At 62.3% G+C, this 16,814-nt stretch overlaps 3 protein-coding genes across 5 annotated transcripts in view; 1 reads left to right on the top strand and 2 right to left on the bottom strand.

Moving 5' to 3' along the window:
• The window catches only part of SLC4A2 (solute carrier family 4 member 2), a 15,264-nt gene extending 11,229 nt beyond the window's left edge, over positions 1-4,035 (bottom strand). Inside the window, exons 1-3 of the mRNA XM_039230696.1 lie at positions 3,876-4,035; positions 1,565-1,678; positions 840-875 (exon numbers count right to left, since the gene is read on the bottom strand). Coding sequence (XP_039086627.1) covers positions 840-875; positions 1,565-1,615 — 87 coding nt within the window. The 5' untranslated portion in view covers positions 1,616-1,678; positions 3,876-4,035. The remainder of the gene's footprint in view (positions 1-839; positions 876-1,564; positions 1,679-3,875) is intronic.
• A 1,999-nt stretch (positions 4,036-6,034) lies between these two features.
• CDK5 (cyclin dependent kinase 5) lies at positions 6,035-10,231 on the top strand. The gene is made up of 12 exons (XM_039230674.1): positions 6,035-6,159; positions 6,816-6,904; positions 6,997-7,064; positions 7,236-7,296; positions 7,396-7,452; positions 8,140-8,235; positions 8,374-8,448; positions 8,611-8,707; positions 8,876-8,945; positions 9,598-9,658; positions 9,754-9,834; positions 9,954-10,231. The coding sequence occupies exons 1-12, from the start codon at positions 6,123-6,125 to the stop codon at positions 10,038-10,040; spliced, it is 879 nt and encodes a 292-aa protein (XP_039086605.1). The 5' UTR covers positions 6,035-6,122; the 3' UTR covers positions 10,041-10,231.
• Positions 10,232-11,110: 879 nt separating this feature from the next.
• On the bottom strand, positions 11,111-15,068 carry ASIC3 (acid sensing ion channel subunit 3). Of its 3 annotated transcripts, none has more exons than XM_039230771.1 (11): positions 14,442-15,068; positions 13,616-13,766; positions 13,276-13,403; positions 12,913-13,114; positions 12,745-12,801; positions 12,495-12,642; positions 12,072-12,163; positions 11,812-11,891; positions 11,645-11,716; positions 11,417-11,475; positions 11,136-11,284 (listed from the first exon to the last, which is right to left on the bottom strand). In XM_039230771.1, the coding sequence occupies exons 1-11, from the start codon at positions 14,973-14,975 to the stop codon at positions 11,206-11,208; spliced, it is 1,602 nt and encodes a 533-aa protein (XP_039086702.1). In that variant the 5' UTR covers positions 14,976-15,068; the 3' UTR covers positions 11,136-11,205. The 3 variants fall into 3 exon arrangements, with proteins under 3 accessions (XP_039086704.1, XP_039086702.1, XP_039086703.1); XM_039230772.1 differs by having other exon boundaries at positions 13,751-13,766; XM_039230773.1 differs by lacking the exon at positions 11,417-11,475 and having other exon boundaries at positions 11,111-11,284.
• Between the last annotated feature and the right edge of the window lie 1,746 nt (positions 15,069-16,814).

Here is a 16,814-nt window from a genome sequence, read left to right as displayed (position 1 = left end):
CCCCCCCCCCCATCACCAGCGGCAGCACAGCCTTCCCCTCATATGCCAGGGCCATCTGCGCCTGGCATTGGTGCCTGTCCCCATTCGGGTCCGTTCTAGGGCACGTGCGGAGACTCCAGTGTCTCCAGCCCTGAGGCAGAACTGGCAGAACTGGCCAGTTCGCACGGCTGATGGTGAACAAATCCCCTCCGGCCGGAGAACAACTCCCGAGCCTGAAAAGTAACTTCTGGAGGTGCCCAGGCGGGCTGGCCTGGGCTCTTCTGAGTCCAACGGAAACCTAGCCCCTGGAGAGGAATGCAGCGCTTCACCTCGTCAGGAACGCCCCCCCCCCCACCACAGCGGCACCCCACCGAGCCTGGGGCCCCTCGCCGGCTCCTAGCCCCGCCTCTCTCCCCTCCCCCACCTGAGTCATACTGCAGGAGAGGAGCGGCGGACTGCGGTGGCGGTGGCGGCGCTTCGGAGAGCTCAGCCCAGCTAAGCAGCCTGCTGCCTAGCCGCAGTCTTTGTCCGACCCCCCCCCCCACCCCTGCCAGTCTCAGCTCCAGGCACCGCCAAATATTTGCTCAAGAGCTTCTGGACCTCAAGGGCATCGGGATCTCCAAGGGCGGGGTGTGGAGCCCCCTCCGTGGCAGTGCCAGCGGCCGGAGCAAGAAGAGCAAGGGGAGGAGGATTAAGAAGAAGGCGGGTCCTGGAGAGAGACACCGAGGTGGGGACAGGAGCAGCAGGGAGTGGCAGGGATACCGGATACAAGACACAGGAGTCGGGGGCTTGCTCTCCCCCCCCCAGCCCCCGCCTCAGCAGCTCTAGCCCATTCCCCAAGCGCCGGGCTCCACTCTCACCAGAATGAGCAGCAGGAGGAAGGCGGCAGGAGGTGGCTGAAGCGAGTGAGCACAGGGAGCTAGCCAGGGTGGGGGCAGGGGGGGCAAGAGCCCCTCGCACCTGAGGCCGCAGGAGGAAGTCCATGGCGGCAGGGGTGAACTCGGGAAGGAGGGGGAGGGGACCAGCCGAGCCCCTTCCCAGTCACGTGCCCCGCCGGGCCAGATGACCAATAAGGGGCTGATCGTGGCACTTGGGGTTAATCATTACACTCCTCAGGAAAATCGGGAGGGGGCCAAGTGGGGCGGTGGCCACGTGGGGCCGGGCAGGGCGGGCCTGGGTGGCACGTGGGGCCAGGGGCGGGGCTGTCGCTGCAAGCGAACGGCCCAGGACCACTGTGCTAGGGCGCTACTGCCTCTGAAGCTGGGTCAGAGGGGGTCGCCAGGTTACAGACCCAGGGTCCCCAAAGTTCCTCCCTCTCTGAGGTTCAAGAGCCACTCGGGGCTTTAAGAAACAGCCTCAAGTCCCTCCACAGGACTGGAAGTAGCGCAGAAGGACCACCACCAAAACGCATCCCAGACACCCGAGACCCCATAAGGCCCAGGGGAGGATGGCAGTGCCCCGCCCCAATCCATCAGAGGCTCCCCTTCCACACACACGCGCTCACTCCCCTGTGTGATGTGGACCCCCCCCCCCAGAGCACCTGTGGCCATGGGAGGGGCGGTGGGGCGGGCCAGGCAATACTCACAGTACAGAAAGAATCTGCGCCCGAGGCGGGGCGCCGGGGGGCGCTGCTCATGGCCAAATCTTAGCCCTTTTCACTGTCACTGCGGCTTTCAGGGCAACAAGGCGGCGGCATAACCTGAGCAGGGGGAGAGGACCGGTCACGTGAGAGCAGGCCGCCAGGCAGGAGCGCCCCGGCCTTGCTCAGCCCCCCAGCAGTCACCCAGCCCGGGGAGAGGGGGGGTGGAGAACGGGTCTCAGGAACTCCCGCCAGCTGGCACCGAGCGGTCGTCCCGCTGCTCGGGATCGTCCAGCCTATGAAGGGCTTCAGGGTGGCCCTTAGAGGCCGGAGGGCAAAGAAAAGAGTTACTTCCAGGAAGAAAAGAGAAACATAGAGCGGAGAGGACTGAGGCAGAGGAGGCCACAAAGGGCCAAGTGACCAAGGGGAGCAAGAAAGGAGAGAAGGTAGGAGAGGCTGCTAAAAGGGGCCGGGGGACAAGGGGGAGTCCAGGCCCGGACCTACAGAAAAAGCAGCAGAAATCAGGGTGGGGAACGGAGGAGAGAGGGGGAGAAGACAGGCGGAGCCAGAATCAGCAGTGAACGGTGGCACCCAATGGGGGCTGAACAAGAGAGGAGTAACCTGGGGAGAGGTAGACACCCCGTGGAGCAGAGTGGGGGTGGGGAGGAAAGGAGAGACTGGAGGGAGCCCCAAACAGCAAGCAAGGGGGTGGCAGAGACACCAGACCCAGGGCTGTGCCCCCTCCCCTGATGAAGGTGCTCCCTGGGGGAGGGGCAGGAGCCCAACTCCACTCACTCAGTGGGAGGGAGGAAGGGACGGCGGCGGGCACTGGCGGGTCGGAGCTTTATAATGGGGGAGGGGCACGTGACGGGCTGGGAAGAGGGTGGGCACAGAAACCCTGAGGTTCTGCCCTCAGGGGCTGTCCTGATCCCTCCCCTCCCCTAGCCCGGAGCCAGGAAAATCTGAGTGGCAGGGCTGACGCCCTCCTGACTGTGACTGTAGGGGTGTCTGGGGAGGGCACTGTTGTGTGTGGCGGGGAAGCAGAACAGTTGCGGTTAAGGAACCTGACCAGGGCAAAGCAGGGTACTCATTCCTAGCGGCGAAGGCGGGCACCCAAGGTTCTCCAAAGTAAAATACTGAAGTTCCCCTGTGCGTTGTTGGGGGAGGGGGTCACGGTGTTCCACTTAGGGCGAACTCGGGCATAAGACAGGTCAGTGTAGGGTCAAACAATATACATCTGGGGGGTCAGGCCAGGGTGGGGAGCCTGGGCAACACATTCTTGGCAAGCGCTCCCACTCAGCTGATGCTCTCGTCACCTCCCCCCCCCCCCGCAGGCCTTTGGCCAGATCACGTCTGGTGTGGGGGAGAGGGGCACTGTGAGGGCCCCCCCCTTCCCCCCGTGGGAGAAGGGTGTGTGGTGTCTTGAGCACCTGCAGGTGCCCCACTCCCACTTCCAGGCTGTGCCCTCAGTGTACTCCCCCCCACCCCCTCCCCGCCGGCCCAGAACACAAAGCAGCTTCTGTCCAGAACATCGGTGCCGATAATCCGGGGTGGGGGCACATTCCGGGACCAGCCCCGACCGGCCCGGAGGATTAGCATCTCCCCCACCCCTGCCCAAGGGATTAGCACCCCGGACCCCTACTTGGGCATTAACCACCCCGCAAGTGAACTCGCACATTCCACAGCTCTTCGACGTGGGGCTGGCGGGGTTGGGGTGGGGGGCGGAGGGAGGAGGGTAAAGTGGCTTTTAGGCAGCGCGGCCCCCACATTCAGCACGGGCTCCCCACCCAGACAAACCAGCCCCCCTGGAGTCAGGTCCAACTCTCCAGGCTCGTCTTTCTCATCCCCACCCAGGTGCTCCCTCTTCTGCCTGACCCCTTGTCCTGACCTGACCCGCCACCCCCTCCCTTCCCAGCTCCGCCTCCCAACCCGGAGGTCGGGGGCAGCGGCCCGGGGCGACCCTGGATGGGCCTTAAGAATAGAGTAGGGGGTCTTAGGGAAGGGGTATCGTCTGGAGCCCGCCCAGGAATCGGGAAGGCCGGCGGCGCCTCCCAGAGACTACCCCCTCCTGGTGGCAGGGGGCGCGGCACCCACGATTTAGGTTCTTCTAAACAGCGGACCCCTGATCCCGCTCCCGCCCAACACTCCGCGCGCCTCGGCACCCGTCTCCCCAAGACCTCGCTTCCCCGCGCCCCAGTCTCCGCCCCTTCCTCCACTTCCACTCCCTCCCTGCTCCGAGTCCCGAGTTCCCCCCTTTCCTTCCCCCTCCCTTCCTCCCTCCGCGGCCCTGGCCCTCCGCTGCCACCTCTCCGCTTACCCGCTTGCTCTGGACTTCGTGCCCCGGGGGTCTCGGGGTCTCTCCCCCTTCTCCGGAGCCCTCGCGCGCTCCCGACGACTCCCTAGTGCCCACCTCGGGGCGCACCCCCGCAGCTCCCAACTTCTCCCAACTCAACTTTCCCCCGCGCCGCGGGCAGGCCAGCCCCCTGCGTGCGCGCCCCCCGGCGCACCGTGCGCGGCCCCGCCGCAGCGGGTGGGGGAGCGGAGAGCCGGAGCCGAGACCCGGGAACGGAGGCGCGCTTCCCAGACACCGCCCGGCCCTGGGAGCCCGGCGGCCACCCTCTGTCCTTCGGCTCCGTCCCGTGAGGCCGCCGCCCGGGCTTCCCCGCACGGGACTTGGGCACCCTGGGGACGCCGTCTCTTGGCCGCATTAGGCACTTCGGGACGGAAGGGAGCCCGCCTCACGCTGGGGATCCCAGGCAGGAAAACAGAGACACAAAAATGATCGGGAAATTCGGGGCGGAGGAACTTGAAATACAAATGCATCGGGTCAAGATTCTCCTCCTACCAGCCACCCCCCCACTACCCCCTCCCCAGTAATCTCCAAGGAAGGCCGTGTCTTTGCCTGGGGGGCGGGAGAGGGTTGGCGATAGGAGTGATGGCTGCTGGAGGTTGGATTCCCATTACCCTGAGCTGACCTAGACTTTTCGAACCGGGGACCTCTGCCTCGGAGAGGTTTCCCCGCGGCGACCTCCCTCCGCGAAGCATATTATAATCATCACCTGCCGTTAAAGATCTCTCTGTGTATTTCTGGTTTTCCCAACTAAATGATAAATTCTTCCAGAGGAGAAGTATACTTTTCTTTTTGAAATGTTTTTATTTTTTTAGTATGCCACCAGGTGAATGAAGCACAGCATTGTGTATGCAGAAAACAGATCTAGGGGCGCCTGGGTGGCTTAGTCCGTTAAGCGTCCGACTTTCGCTTGGGTCATGATCTCGCAGTTCGTGGGTTCGAGCCCCGCGTCGGGCTCTGTGCTGACTGCCAGCTCGGAGCCTGGAGCCTGTTTCAGCTTGTGACTCCCTCTCTCTCTGACCCTCCCCTGCTCACGCTGTCTCTCTCTCTCTCTCTCTCCTAAAAATAAATAAAACATTAAAGAAAAAAGAAAACAGATCTAAACGAGTTAATTAACAAATGCTTAGCACCAACTATGGTTTTGGTGCTGAGGAGTGCTGTTTGGGGCCGTTTTTTGTCCAGTTCACAGCCCTCAAGAATGCAATCATGAGACAATTAGAGAGGAGCGCAAGAAAATCTATAATCAACTCCTTAAGGGATGAGGTCAAGGCTGCTGCAAGTATAGCATCTGTCTGTGCTGCTGTCTGTTGAGGGCGGTAGCCGACCTGCCGGTCCTCGGCCACACCCTGGTTGACTCCGGTGGGCCCGGGCTCTCCAGACTGGTATGGGGGGTGGGGGGAGGGGGGGACTCCCAGTGTTCCAGCCAGCTTGCCTTGGGCTGTCACAGTGTAGCGAACGGCTGGAGTCGGGTGGGCTCCGAGACGGCACACGGGGCCGAGGGCAGAGAGGGGTCCCTGGCGTATGTTAAATCCAGGGGCACACCTGCCTCTCTTCCCAGCCCTGTGTGTGGTTCAGCTGGTCCCTGTGAAGTCATCATCAAGACATGGCTCGGAGCCACTCCCCAACCAACCCTGAGCTCTCCCGATGACCTGGGGAGAGGTGGAAATCCGTAGTGCGATTGTCAGGAGGTTGTTGGGACCTCGACACCATCGGTCGCGTCAGAGCGCAGCCATCCGGGCCGGGGATGCAGGCCGCCAAACCCCAAACCCCAGAGAGCGCCCCACCCCCACCCTACTGCATTCTGGAATGTGTAGTCCCAGAGAGGCCCTTTTCAAAATAAAGTTGTGATCACACAGCGAGCAGGGCACGCTGGGAGCCGTGGCGCTACGGCTGTGAGGCCCAGAAAGCGGACACGCGATGCTTCCTGGGACTTGAAGTCCAAGGTTTTGCTCCGCTGTCGAAGCGGGGCCCCGGGAAGCGAGTGCTGCAGAGAGCCTTCGCGCAGCCTGCTGGGAGTTGTAGTCTTTTTGTCTTCTAATGCCCGGGACATTGCTGGGAAACCTGGGTACTATGAATACTACACGCCCCAGAAGCCCTTGCGCAGTCGGAGGGGGGAGGCGGGGCAGGACCGGAGGCCGGGGTGCCGCCTCCTCTGCAACGCCGGGGCCGGAGTCTTAGAACCCAGGGCCCGTAGGGGTCCCCGCGGCTGCCGCGATGCAGAAATACGAGAAACTCGAGAAGATTGGGGAAGGTAATGGGACTACGAGATGTTCCTGCAAGATCTTCCTCTACAGACCCTTCAGCATTCCTTGCAGCCCTGGTTCCTCTACCGTCAGCAATACCCACAGGCTCCGACCTCAGCACTGACTGCAGCCCCGGCCCCGAGCTCAACACTCCTTGCAGACACCTATCCTTCCCGTTAGCATCTCCCGCAGACGCCCGTTCCCAACCTCAGCACCGCCTGGAGACCTACCTGCCGACCTTAACACTTCCTGCATCTTCCGCCCCTAGCCTCGGCACCCTTTGCAGGCTCTCACCCAGCCCCCAGCCTCAGTGCTCCATGCAGACCTCCAACCTCAACGTTTCTGCCGACCCTCACTTTTCTCCCAGACCTGCCCACCACCCCCAGACCCTCCGGAAACACCGCCTTTATTGGAGACCTCTTTACCCTCGCGGCTGCAGCCTATGCCCGCCGCAGACGCGCCTGAGCCATCCAGCTCCAGGCACCTTCTCAGCCCCATCCTCCTTTACACAGCTCTTCAAATGCTGAGCTTTCACGTCAGTCTCTTCCCTTACTCCTCCAGGCATCAGAAATAACCCACTCCCACGTTGCCTGCTCTCCTGACAGGGACTTCCTGGGGTGGGGAGGGTGTCCCATCTTCACCCTCACCCCTGACCTTCCTCTAGGCACCTACGGAACAGTATTCAAGGCCAAAAACCGAGAGACCCATGAGATCGTGGCTCTGAAACGGGTGAGGCTGGATGACGATGATGAGGTAGGACTGGGACACCGGGGCTAGGGAGGGTGTTGAGGGCCCAGGTGGGGTGGGATGTGACTGTTGCCCGCCCGGCCCCCTCCCATGTGTAGGGAGTGCCGAGCTCAGCCCTTCGGGAAATCTGCCTCCTCAAAGAGCTGAAGCACAAGAACATCGTCAGGTGTGTAGATGGGCAGGGCCCTCCTTGCCTCTGTGGTCAGTTGGAGGAGGGGCGGGGCTTCAGAGATGGGCTGGGCTGATGCTGGGGTCAGGGATGGGCCGATCCAGATCCCTCGGGGATCCGAGGCTGAAACTCGTGGACCTGCCCCGCTGAGTCCTCCCTCCTCCCCAGGCTTCATGACGTCCTGCACAGCGACAAGAAGCTGACTTTGGTTTTTGAGTTCTGTGACCAGGTGAAGGGGGAACTTGGGGGACAGTAGCCTTGGGGGAGGGTATAGGGGCCCAGGCTGAGGTTAAACCGTGTCACGCTCCCTACCCCCATCCCTTTTTAGGACCTGAAGAAGTATTTCGACAGCTGCAATGGTGACCTAGATCCTGAAATTGTGAAGGTGAGGGGTAGTGTGCTGGAGACTCGTTGAGGCCGAGGGGGACTCTGCCTTCAGTATAGGCACCCTCTGAGTGCCAAGTTCAGGTCCTGAGCGGGGCGACATGCTGGGGTGTCAGGGAATGAGAAAACCCTGTCTCTGCCCTCCAGCACCCCCACCTGAGCCAGCACCTTGACATGGTCTCTGGGATCTGAGGGTATCACTTTGATATCCTCAGTGACATGATTTGCACTTGAGAGATGAGAAAATGAGATTCAGAGAGATTCATTCATTCATTCATTGAACAAATACCTGTCGGACGCTTTGCTATGTGCCAGGCACTGTGCTAGACCCAAGTGCCTGGCACTTGCCCCGGGTCCCGGGGGAAGCAGTGCTGAATAATACAGCCCAGCATATATATTGACGGCTACGAAGTGTGTGCTTACCTGAGGCCAGTTCGGGGAGAGATCCGTGTGGGAGGGTGGGAAGGCCCACTAGGCTGTAAGTTCCAGAAGGGTGGGGACCCGGGCCCCCACTCACCGTTCATTTATACCCAGCTCCACACGCAGCGGGTCCTCCATAATGAAGTGATGGTGTCGCTGAAAGATGGGTAGGGTTTTGAGGGTGAAGAGGGGAACATGACCCACCACTGGGTGCAGCCTCCTTCCAGAAGGTCTGACACTCTCCCCTGCACCCCCCTCCACCCCACAGTCCTTCCTCTTCCAGCTGCTGAAAGGCCTGGGATTCTGTCACAGCCGCAACGTGTTGCACAGGGACCTGAAGCCCCAGAACCTGCTAATAAACAGGGTACCTCTTGGGGAGAAGGTGGGTGGTTGGGGAGGCACACGTGATGGGGGGGGAGCTGGGCTGGGGAGGCAGAAGAAGGAGGCCCGCCCTGGGACTGTTGAAAACCCCCTCTCAAAGTCCCTTCCCATCTCCGCTCAGAACGGGGAGCTGAAATTGGCCGATTTTGGCTTGGCTCGAGCCTTTGGGATCCCGGTTCGCTGTTACTCAGCCGAGGTGAGCTGGAGGGGGGTGGGATATGGGGGTAAGGGAGGGGAGGTCCCCTCTGAGCATCTTTCACCTCCTACTCCAGGACCCATGACGTTTTTTCCCCTCCTCACTGAGCCCCTCCCCCCCAGCCCTCTAAGTGGGGGTCACTGTGGGTGGGGTCTTCTCCAGGTGGTCACGCTGTGGTACCGCCCACCGGATGTCCTCTTTGGGGCCAAGCTGTACTCCACATCCATCGACATGTGGTCGGCCGGCTGCATCTTTGCAGGTGACATGCCGGGGGTCTGCAGAGGCACTGTGTCTCCCATCTGAGTGGACACGTCGGGTCTGGGGTGTCCCCTCTGGGGGAGGGTGTGAGGCCCTTGGGGTTGGGGATGGAACACACAGAGGGCGCCATGGGAATGAGGGGTCTTCGTGTTTCCCCTCCACCCCCTAGAGCTGGCCAACGCGGGGCGGCCTCTTTTCCCCGGCAATGACGTAGACGACCAGTTGAAGAGAATCTTCCGATATCCTTCGACATTTCCCTTCGCCCCGAGCCTCTGAAGTGGAGAAAGAGGGGGCACCTGGCTGGCTCAGTCGGTAGTCGTGTGACTCTTGATCGCATCTTGATCGGGGGTCATGAGTTTGAGCCCCACGTGGGGCGTGGAGTTTACTTTTAAAAAAAATGAAGGGGAGTAAGGATCCCACGGAGCTCAGAGTGCATGGGCTGGGCCAGGATAGGGGGTGGCTTTGGGCGAGGGGATGGAGGGCCGACAGCGCTGTGGTCTCAGGGCTGATTGGAGCGACCGGCTGGAGCTTGTATGACCTGCGGACAAGGAGGGCTCGCCTGGGGGAGTAGCCATGAGCAGGCCCCTCCACGAGAAGTGAATCCTCAGGATGAAGGCCAAAAGCAGCGGGGGGATTAGATGTGGGAGTAGGAGAAGCCCGACCATCTCATCAGGAGCAGACATCAGGGTTTAGGTCAGAGGAGCGAATGTTTGTAAAGTGCCTGGTGCCGCGGGAACACGCACGCTCTGGGTCCTGCTTCTGTCCTGCGCTGTGGGATAAGGTGAGGGGTGTGGAGGTGGGTGTGAGAACCCCCCACCCACTACGAGGAGGGGAAGAGCCCCTCACCCACCTGGCCCTTTCCACCTGAGTGATCCTTGACCCCGTGGACACGCTTCTGGGGACACCAACCGAGGAGCAGTGGCCTGCCATGACCAAGCTGCCGGACTATAAGGTGTGGCGGGGAATAGAGGGGCCCCTTCTGCTTCCCAGCTCTAGCAGCCTCCAGGCCCCCAGACCGCGGGTCTGACTCTCCCTGCACCCCCACAGCCCTACCCGATGTACCCGGCCACAACGTCCCTGGTGAACGTCGTACCCAAGCTCAATGCCACAGGGAGGGACCTTCTACAGGTGACCAAGGGCAGGGGTCGGGGGTGGGATCCAGACCCTCGTCAGGAGGTCTGGGGGAGGCCGCGGCTGGAGGCAGCTGACCCAGCCTGACCCCGCCACGCCTCTCTTCGCGCCCCTAGAACCTCCTGAAATGTAACCCTGTCCAGCGCATCTCGGCAGAAGAGGCCCTGCAGCATCCCTACTTCTCCGACTTCTGCCCCCCGTAGGCCCCAGGACCTTGGCCAGGCTGGGGCCTGGCCTAGCGAAGCCCCCTCCTGGGAGGGTAGGAAAAGCAGGGGTGCACGGTGTGCTGAGCCCCAGCTGTGCTGGGCCCGGCCGGGGTGGAGGTGCCCCGGGCCGCGTTCTTCACTCCCTCTGTGGACTTTATTTAATTTCATAAATTGGCTCCTTTCCCACAGTGTGGCTGATGTGGTGGAGTGGCTCTGAGAGGGGGTGGGCTTGGGCAGGGGTCTCTGCCACCCTCTCCATCCTCTCGCATCTGGCTCAGACCCAGCCCGGTGGTTCCAGCCTTTGCTCCACTACTCTGAGTGGCCTGACACGGGGGGCTCGGGGCAGCACCCCCCACACGTGTGCTTAGGCTGGCACGTACGCCCCTCCCTCCCTCCCTCTGCCCAGGGCTGGGCAGCCAGTGTCAGAGTAAAGACGGTCTTCCGCCAGAATGTGGAGAAAAGGGCTGGGCCTTTCTTCATGGTTCTCCACATCCCACGTGTACCTCCCCACCCTTCCCTTCTTCATCCCCACCCCTCTCCCCCACAGCCAGGCGGGCAGGCTGGGACAGCAGCGATCCAAAGATGTGGTTAGATCAGGAGCATCCCTTTCCCGCTCCCTTGTTAGTTTCCCAGTATTTGGGGTACAGAGAAAGAGCAGGGACGGGGCGGTAGCTGGGGCCGGGGACCTTGTGCTCTTTGGGGAGGTTGGAGAAGCAGAGCCGTTCCGTGGAGACGGGTGGTGTGCTGGCGCTGGGTCCCCAACGTGAACAAAGAGTCATGGTCTAAGGCCCCCGAACATAGCTGTTCTCCTGCTGACTCCTCTTTGCCTTGCTACCTGCCTCTGAGCGCCTTTTTCTCTGAGATGTCATTTTGATAAACTCCCTTCATGCTGGGGTGCAAATGGAGGGTCCCCTCTCACTACCCTCTTCGCCCCAAGAGATTCATGGCCGTTGACGGGGGACCCACCTACATTTTAGGCGCTATCCACTGGATGTTGGCCGGCGGAGGTCCTCTTTGACCTTGGCCTGACTAGTCTGGCTGTGAGAGAAACCGCTGAGGCTGATGCACTAGAACTTTATTTGGGGTGAAGAGGGCAGAGACCTGTGCAGGCGGGGCCCGTCCAGGATGTCAAGGCGCAGCCCGGAAGACACAGAAGCCGGGTCTAGAGCCGTGTGACGAGGTAGCAGGTGCGGTGGGAGGCAGACAGGGTCTTGGTGACGGCACAGGGAGGGGTGGGGGCCCTGGTGAGACCCAGACCACAGCGGTGGGACAAGAGGCCTTGCAACCACCACCCTGCCCTCCTGAACCTCAATGTCACCCTCTAGACTGGACCTGCCCCTCCTCCCTTGAAATAGTGAGCCATTTCTTGTTACCTGGGGCCCAGGCTGAGGTGGGGAACTTGGGTTCCATGGCTGCCCAGCCCTTCCTGAAGCTGTGGGAGGAGGGAGAGGTTCAGAGGTGGGGAGGAGTCCTCCTTCCGGGGACCAGCCAGTCACTGCACGCTCCTCCCCCACCATTCTTCCCTCAGCTGGGTGGGGATGGTGTTCTAGGCCTCAGGGGGAGATGTTGGAGGTGGTAAAGGAGGAAGGAGGCGTTGTTACCAGATTGGTGCTAGAGTGCCTTTGGGAGTGCTTTCGGTTCCAGAAGTATCCCAGGACCCTGTCTCGAAACACCTGGGGACAAGCAGTGGGGGGGGTGTGGCCATTGCACACCTCCTGGATCTTATGCACCGATCCTTCCCCCTCCCCCAGCTGGGGCTCAGGCCCACCTCGCAGAGGTAGTCCAGGATCTCAAGGATGGTGAGCAGGCTGGCCCCGATGAACAGCCCCATCTGGCCCCCAATGTCGCCTGTGGAGACCAGGTTACCCATCAGCTCACAGCCACCTGCTGGGCCCTTGCCTCCCCAGACTCCTGGGTGACATGCATACGCGCGCTCTCTCTCTCTCTCTCTCTCTCTCTCTCTCTCTCTCTCACACACACACACACACACACACACACACACACACACACACACACACACACACACACCAAGCAGTTCTGACACTTCATAGGCCTTCTTCTGCTCCACGGTCTCATAGTTGAGGGCCTCAAAGAAGATGTCCAGCACCAGCACGTTCTCTCTGGAGGAAAAGACACCAGGAAAGCTCGCTGGACACCCCCTGCCAGCTGCTGGCAGGAGAGAGGTGCCCGATCTCCCCGTCTGCGACTCCTTTTAAAGTCTTGGGACGGGTGTCACCGCCCCCTTTGCAGAAGAGATGGTGTCAGAAAGGTTAAACAGCTTGGCCAGGGTCCCGGGAGCCCCGCGATGATGTGCAAGCTGGTGTCCCACCCGGGTGTGCGCACGAAGGCTCGCCCGCCTGAGGGTGCCGCCCCACCGCTCCTACCGCCCCGCCCGAGGGTGCCTCCCCCCCCCCCCCACCGCCCCGCCCCACCCCGGCTGGCCCGGCTCACGCGATGTAGGCCTCGCTGCGGTTGTGTTTCCGGGCCAGGTAGCGGGCGGAGGCGCGGCTCGGGATCCGCACCATGGAGAGCTCCTTGGCGTAGCGCGTGCTGGCGCAGGGGTTGGGGCAGGTGCACGCGTCCTTCCGCAGCATGGCGTCTGCGGGCCACAGTCGCCTGAGTCAGGGCCACCCGGCTGGCCGGCGGGTCCGGTAGCCAGAGCCGAGCAGGGGCGGGGATGCGGGGGAGGTCTGCCCCTTACCCAGCGCCGGGTGCGCGCAGTCCTTGAATTGCTGGGGGCTGCACACCGGCGCCCCGCCTGGGGGGGTGGTGGAGGAGGCCGCTCAGGAGCAGTCCCCAGGCTCCTTGCTCCTTGGCCCGAGCTTGGACGCCCCCAACCCCGCCTTCGCCCCCCTCCCCAGCTCCTTACCTGGCATATGCATCATTCGGCACCCGCACTTCCGAGCCACATAGCGGGCCTCACAGGCCAGGCGGCACCCCATCAGACTATAGGGGGGTTGGGGGCCCGGGCTGGGGCTGGGAGGACCCAGGGGACCAGAAGGTTCCGGCTCAAAGTCGGGGTCCAGAGATGCGGAGCTGCAGTCACCCCAGGGTGGTGGCAGGAAGCTCAGCTGTAGTTGGGCGGGTTAAGGAGGCTTCAGGGAGAAGTGGGGCCGGTGGCCAAATGCCATGTAAGCGGTCACCGAGAAGGCGTGCGGAGGGCCAGAGACCCTGGGATGTTCTGGGATGTTTTGGGCCGAAGGAAGGGGTTGGAAAAGCCTGGGGAGGATACTTGCTGCTGCTGGCAGGACACGAAGGTCTGGTAGCCGGGGGCCGCCCCGAAGCCCAGCTGGTCAATGGTGGGCGGCTCCTCCTGGCTGTGGATCTGCACTCGGACCCCCACCTCAAATGGGGTCTTCTCTGCAGGGGAGAGGGGGACCCTGAGGCCTGTGTCCCAGGGGACTCCCTGCTGCAGACCCCCTCGCCCCAGGACTGTGACTAGCCAACCCTGCGCCTCCCCTTTCACAGGAAAGGATGTACTCTGGGGCCCTTCCTAGCACCTCCTCCGCTTCCCAGAGCCTTTTGTACGCTGTCTCTGCCACCACTCCAGCCTGACACACGTGCCCCCATACCCATGTCCCTCCACACGGGCAGATACTCATCCTGCTGCACGTCCAGCATGATCTCCAGCCCGTTGCCCATGCCGCCCTTGGGAGTGGTGAGAAGCTCTGCCCCATCTGCGCCCGAGTTAAAGGTGTAGCACTGACCCATCCGGGTGAAGATCTGTGGGTGAGCAGACAGGGAACAGACCTCACTGGGGAACAAGGAGCCCGGCCAGCCCTTTCCCCCAGGCCAACACGAGACCTCTCCTCCCCCATCTTCTGTTTGGTCTCTTTGAACACGGAACCCACATCTCAATGCCCCCACCCCCTCCCTCATACCGGCACATCTAGTTGGACCCCTGTGGGCTCCCGTCACCGCAGCCCCTCCTCCCCCTTCTTCGGCACCCCCCAGCCCCCCAGCCCAGGACACAGCCTGTAAGGACAAGTGTTTCTTCAGAGAATGGCAAGAAAGGAAGTGGGTCTCAGTCGCCCTCCTCCAGGCCTGGCAGAATGTTGGAGAGGCAGAGGGAGAACGAGCCCACTCCTCCACGCTGGCCCCAGGAGCCGGGGCTCCACAGCCCAGAGCTTGGGCCCAGAGCCAGCCCGGGTGAGTGCCCTGCGCTGGGAGGCATGACCTTGTCCGTTGCAGTCCAGCTGAGTGGCAGGGAGGGGTCCCCAGGGAGGGCAGTCTCCGGGCTGGACAAAAAGGCCCTGGTGGGCGGGGGAGCCCATCGCCTGGCTGGGAAGGAAAGGATCCCCGGCCCAGGTGTGAAGATCCCTTAGCTTAGGGGGAGGCTGGGCCGGCCATGCTGGGGAATTGCGGGTCCCTGGGGGGCCGGGCCGGTGGCCAGCTCACCGCGGTGAAGTTCTCGGGCCCGCACGGCCAGCCCCGGTAGCGGCAGCCCAGCAGCATGTCCTCCAGGGTGTGTCCGGCCCTGGCATACAGTCGAGCCATGTCGAAGGTGGGACTGGGCATGAAGCCGGGCGGCGCGGGGGGCAGGCCCAGGGCGCGCAGGAAGGCGGCGTGCTCAGGGGGCTCCACGCCCAGCAGCGCGGGCCCGGCCCAGTGCAGGTCGTTGGGCGTGAGGCGCGAGCGGCGCAGCGGGTTGATGTTGCACAGGGTGACGGCGGGGAAGGTGAGCCGGTGGCTCTCGCGCTCGTCCAGGGCTGTCTCGTGGTGGAACTCCCCGTAGTAGCGTGCCCTCTCGGCCACCTGGTAGAGGAAGGCGGCCAGGGACAGGAGCAGGGCTGTGGCCCACAGCCCTCGGCGTGGCGTCAGGCCCCCGGGGCCGAAGACGCGGCCCAGCCCGTGCATCGTGCAGCTGCTGGCGAACACGCGGATGTCTGAAGCTGCTCGCGGGGCCTCCTCTGACCCGGGATGGGGCTTCATGGCTGAGGTCCAGGGTGGGGGACCCTGAGAGGGTCTGGGAGCGGTGACCAGGCTGCAGGGGCCTGGAAGGAGACAGTCCGAGGACTGGGAAGGGCCGGGCAGGGGTCACTGCAGGGGAGGAGAGGGGAGGAGAGAGTGGGGAGAGGAGCCCAAACCAGGAAGTGGGAAGGCACTGGCCCGCAGGCAGGTCGGCAGGTTCGCTCAGCCGTCTCCAGGACCCAGCAGGGGCTCCGCGGGAGAGACCGGGTAGGGCGCAGCGGACTTGGGAGGCAGGGGCCGCTCTGCTGGAGGCGGCTCTGCTGAGCCTGAGCTGCCGCAGAGGATTGGGTTTCAGCAGTGAGGGGGCAAGGGGGCCCGCAGAGCAGTCTGGGGGGCGGGGAAGGTCCCTGGGGCCCCAGGCTGAGCCATTAGTGCGGTGTGTTGGGGGGGAGGGGCGTGGCCGTGGAGACCAGAGGCGCCAGCGGAAAACCACAGCCATCCTGGGGAAGGCTTGAGGGGAGCCTGGAGATAAGTCGGGGCTGGGGGTGCCTTAATGGCCCTCTCGGTTCCCAGCTGCGGCCCTTGCGGTTGGGTTGAGGGTCACTTGCCCAAGTCCCTTCCCTCATTTTGTCTCTCCTCCCTTCCCACTGACCTCGCTTGGGATAATTTGTTTCTTCACAAAGAGAGGAGCTGGCTCTTGACCAAGCTGGAAAGTGGTGGGAAGTTTGGCGTCGGCAGATTCAAGCCCCCAGCAGCCCAGCCTGCATGGCTGGTGTGTCTGCGGGTCTCAAGTCCGGGAGCGGTCTGTCTCAGAGTCCTCCTCCCACCTCCCCATGCCGAGGCCCTCCTCTGCCGCAGGGACTATGGGCTCACTAGCCACCCTCCCGGGGAACATGGGGGCCCAAATTTTTTTTCCCACTTAAAACCATCCTGGAGACCACGGAATACCTAGTAGCTGGAAAGCTTCCCCATTTTTTAAATAGCTGCGTTCTATTCCATTATGTGGGCGGACCAACTTTCATCTACTCACACTCCCATGGATGGACATCGGGGGTTTCCAGTCTTCCATTGTAAACAGTGGTGCCCTCAGTACCATTGCACAATGTAAATTTCCAGAAATAGAACTGCTGGGTCAAGAGGCAACTAAATGGATAATTTGGTAGATACCACAAAATTCCCCACTGAGGGAATTCTACCATTTTGCACACCTGCCAGTAGCATGGTGGGCAGTGTGCCCATTTTGTGGGGGAGGGGGGGCTTTTCTTTTAATTTTTTAAATGTTTATTTTTGAGAGAAAGTGTGAGCAGGGGAGGGGAGATGCGCACACACACACACACACACACACACACACACACACAGAGAGAGAGAGAGAGAGAGAGAGAGAGAAACCAAAGAAGGCTCCAGGCTCTGAGCTGTCAGCACAGAGCCTGACGTGGAGCTCAAATGCACAAACTGTGAGATCATGACCTGAGCAGAAGTTGGACGCTTAACTGACTGAGCCTCCCAGGTGCCACCCCCCCCCCTTTTTTTAAAGTTGGGCTCCATGCCCAACATGGGGCTTGAACTCATGACCTGAGATCAAAAGTCTTGTGTTCTACCCATGGAGTCAGCTGGGCGCCCAAGCAGGGGGACTTTACTAAAGGGAGAGATACAGAGCCCCTGACCCAGCTGGAGTGCCCCAGGCCACAGTGCCCAGCACGGTGAGACTACGGCACGGGCCAGGGGAGGACTCCCAGCAGCCGGAGCAGACACCTCCAGAAAGCAGGGTGGCCGTCCGCAAGGCTGGTGCCACCGGCCTGCAGTGGGGCAAGGGTGTCATGCTGATCCAAGGCGTGGGGACACAGGGCAGCAGGAGAGCCC

This window comes from Hyaena hyaena, unplaced genomic scaffold, assembly GCF_003009895.1.
Source record: "Hyaena hyaena isolate Hyena2069 unplaced genomic scaffold, ASM300989v1 scaffold_50, whole genome shotgun sequence".
In the NCBI taxonomy this organism is placed as follows: Eukaryota; Metazoa; Chordata; class Mammalia; order Carnivora; family Hyaenidae; genus Hyaena; species Hyaena hyaena.
The sequence above is the reverse complement of the archived record's forward strand: the minus strand, read 5'-3'. Positions and strand labels throughout refer to the sequence as shown.

Bases quoted from the DNA above. Each gene is read 5' to 3' on its own strand.
- CDK5 (XM_039230674.1), top strand. From the start codon at position 6,123: ATGCAGAAATACGAGAAACTCGAGAAGATTGGGGAAG. The intron at 8,708-8,875 runs GTGACATGCCGG...TCCACCCCCTAG, and splicing joins GGCCGGCTGCATCTTTGCAG to AGCTGGCCAACGCGGGGCGG. The intron at 9,659-9,753 runs GTGTGGCGGGGA...GCACCCCCACAG, and splicing joins CCAAGCTGCCGGACTATAAG to CCCTACCCGATGTACCCGGC.
- ASIC3 (XM_039230773.1), bottom strand. From the start codon at position 14,975: ATGAAGCCCCATCCCGGGTCAGAGGAGGCCCCGCGAGCAGCTTCAGAC. The intron at 13,767-14,441 runs GTGAGCTGGCCA...GCTCACCCACAG, and splicing joins GGCCCGAGAACTTCACCGCG to ATCTTCACCCGGATGGGTCA. The intron at 13,115-13,275 runs GTATCCTCCCCA...GCCCAACTACAG, and splicing joins TGTCCTGCCAGCAGCAGCAA to CTGAGCTTCCTGCCACCACC.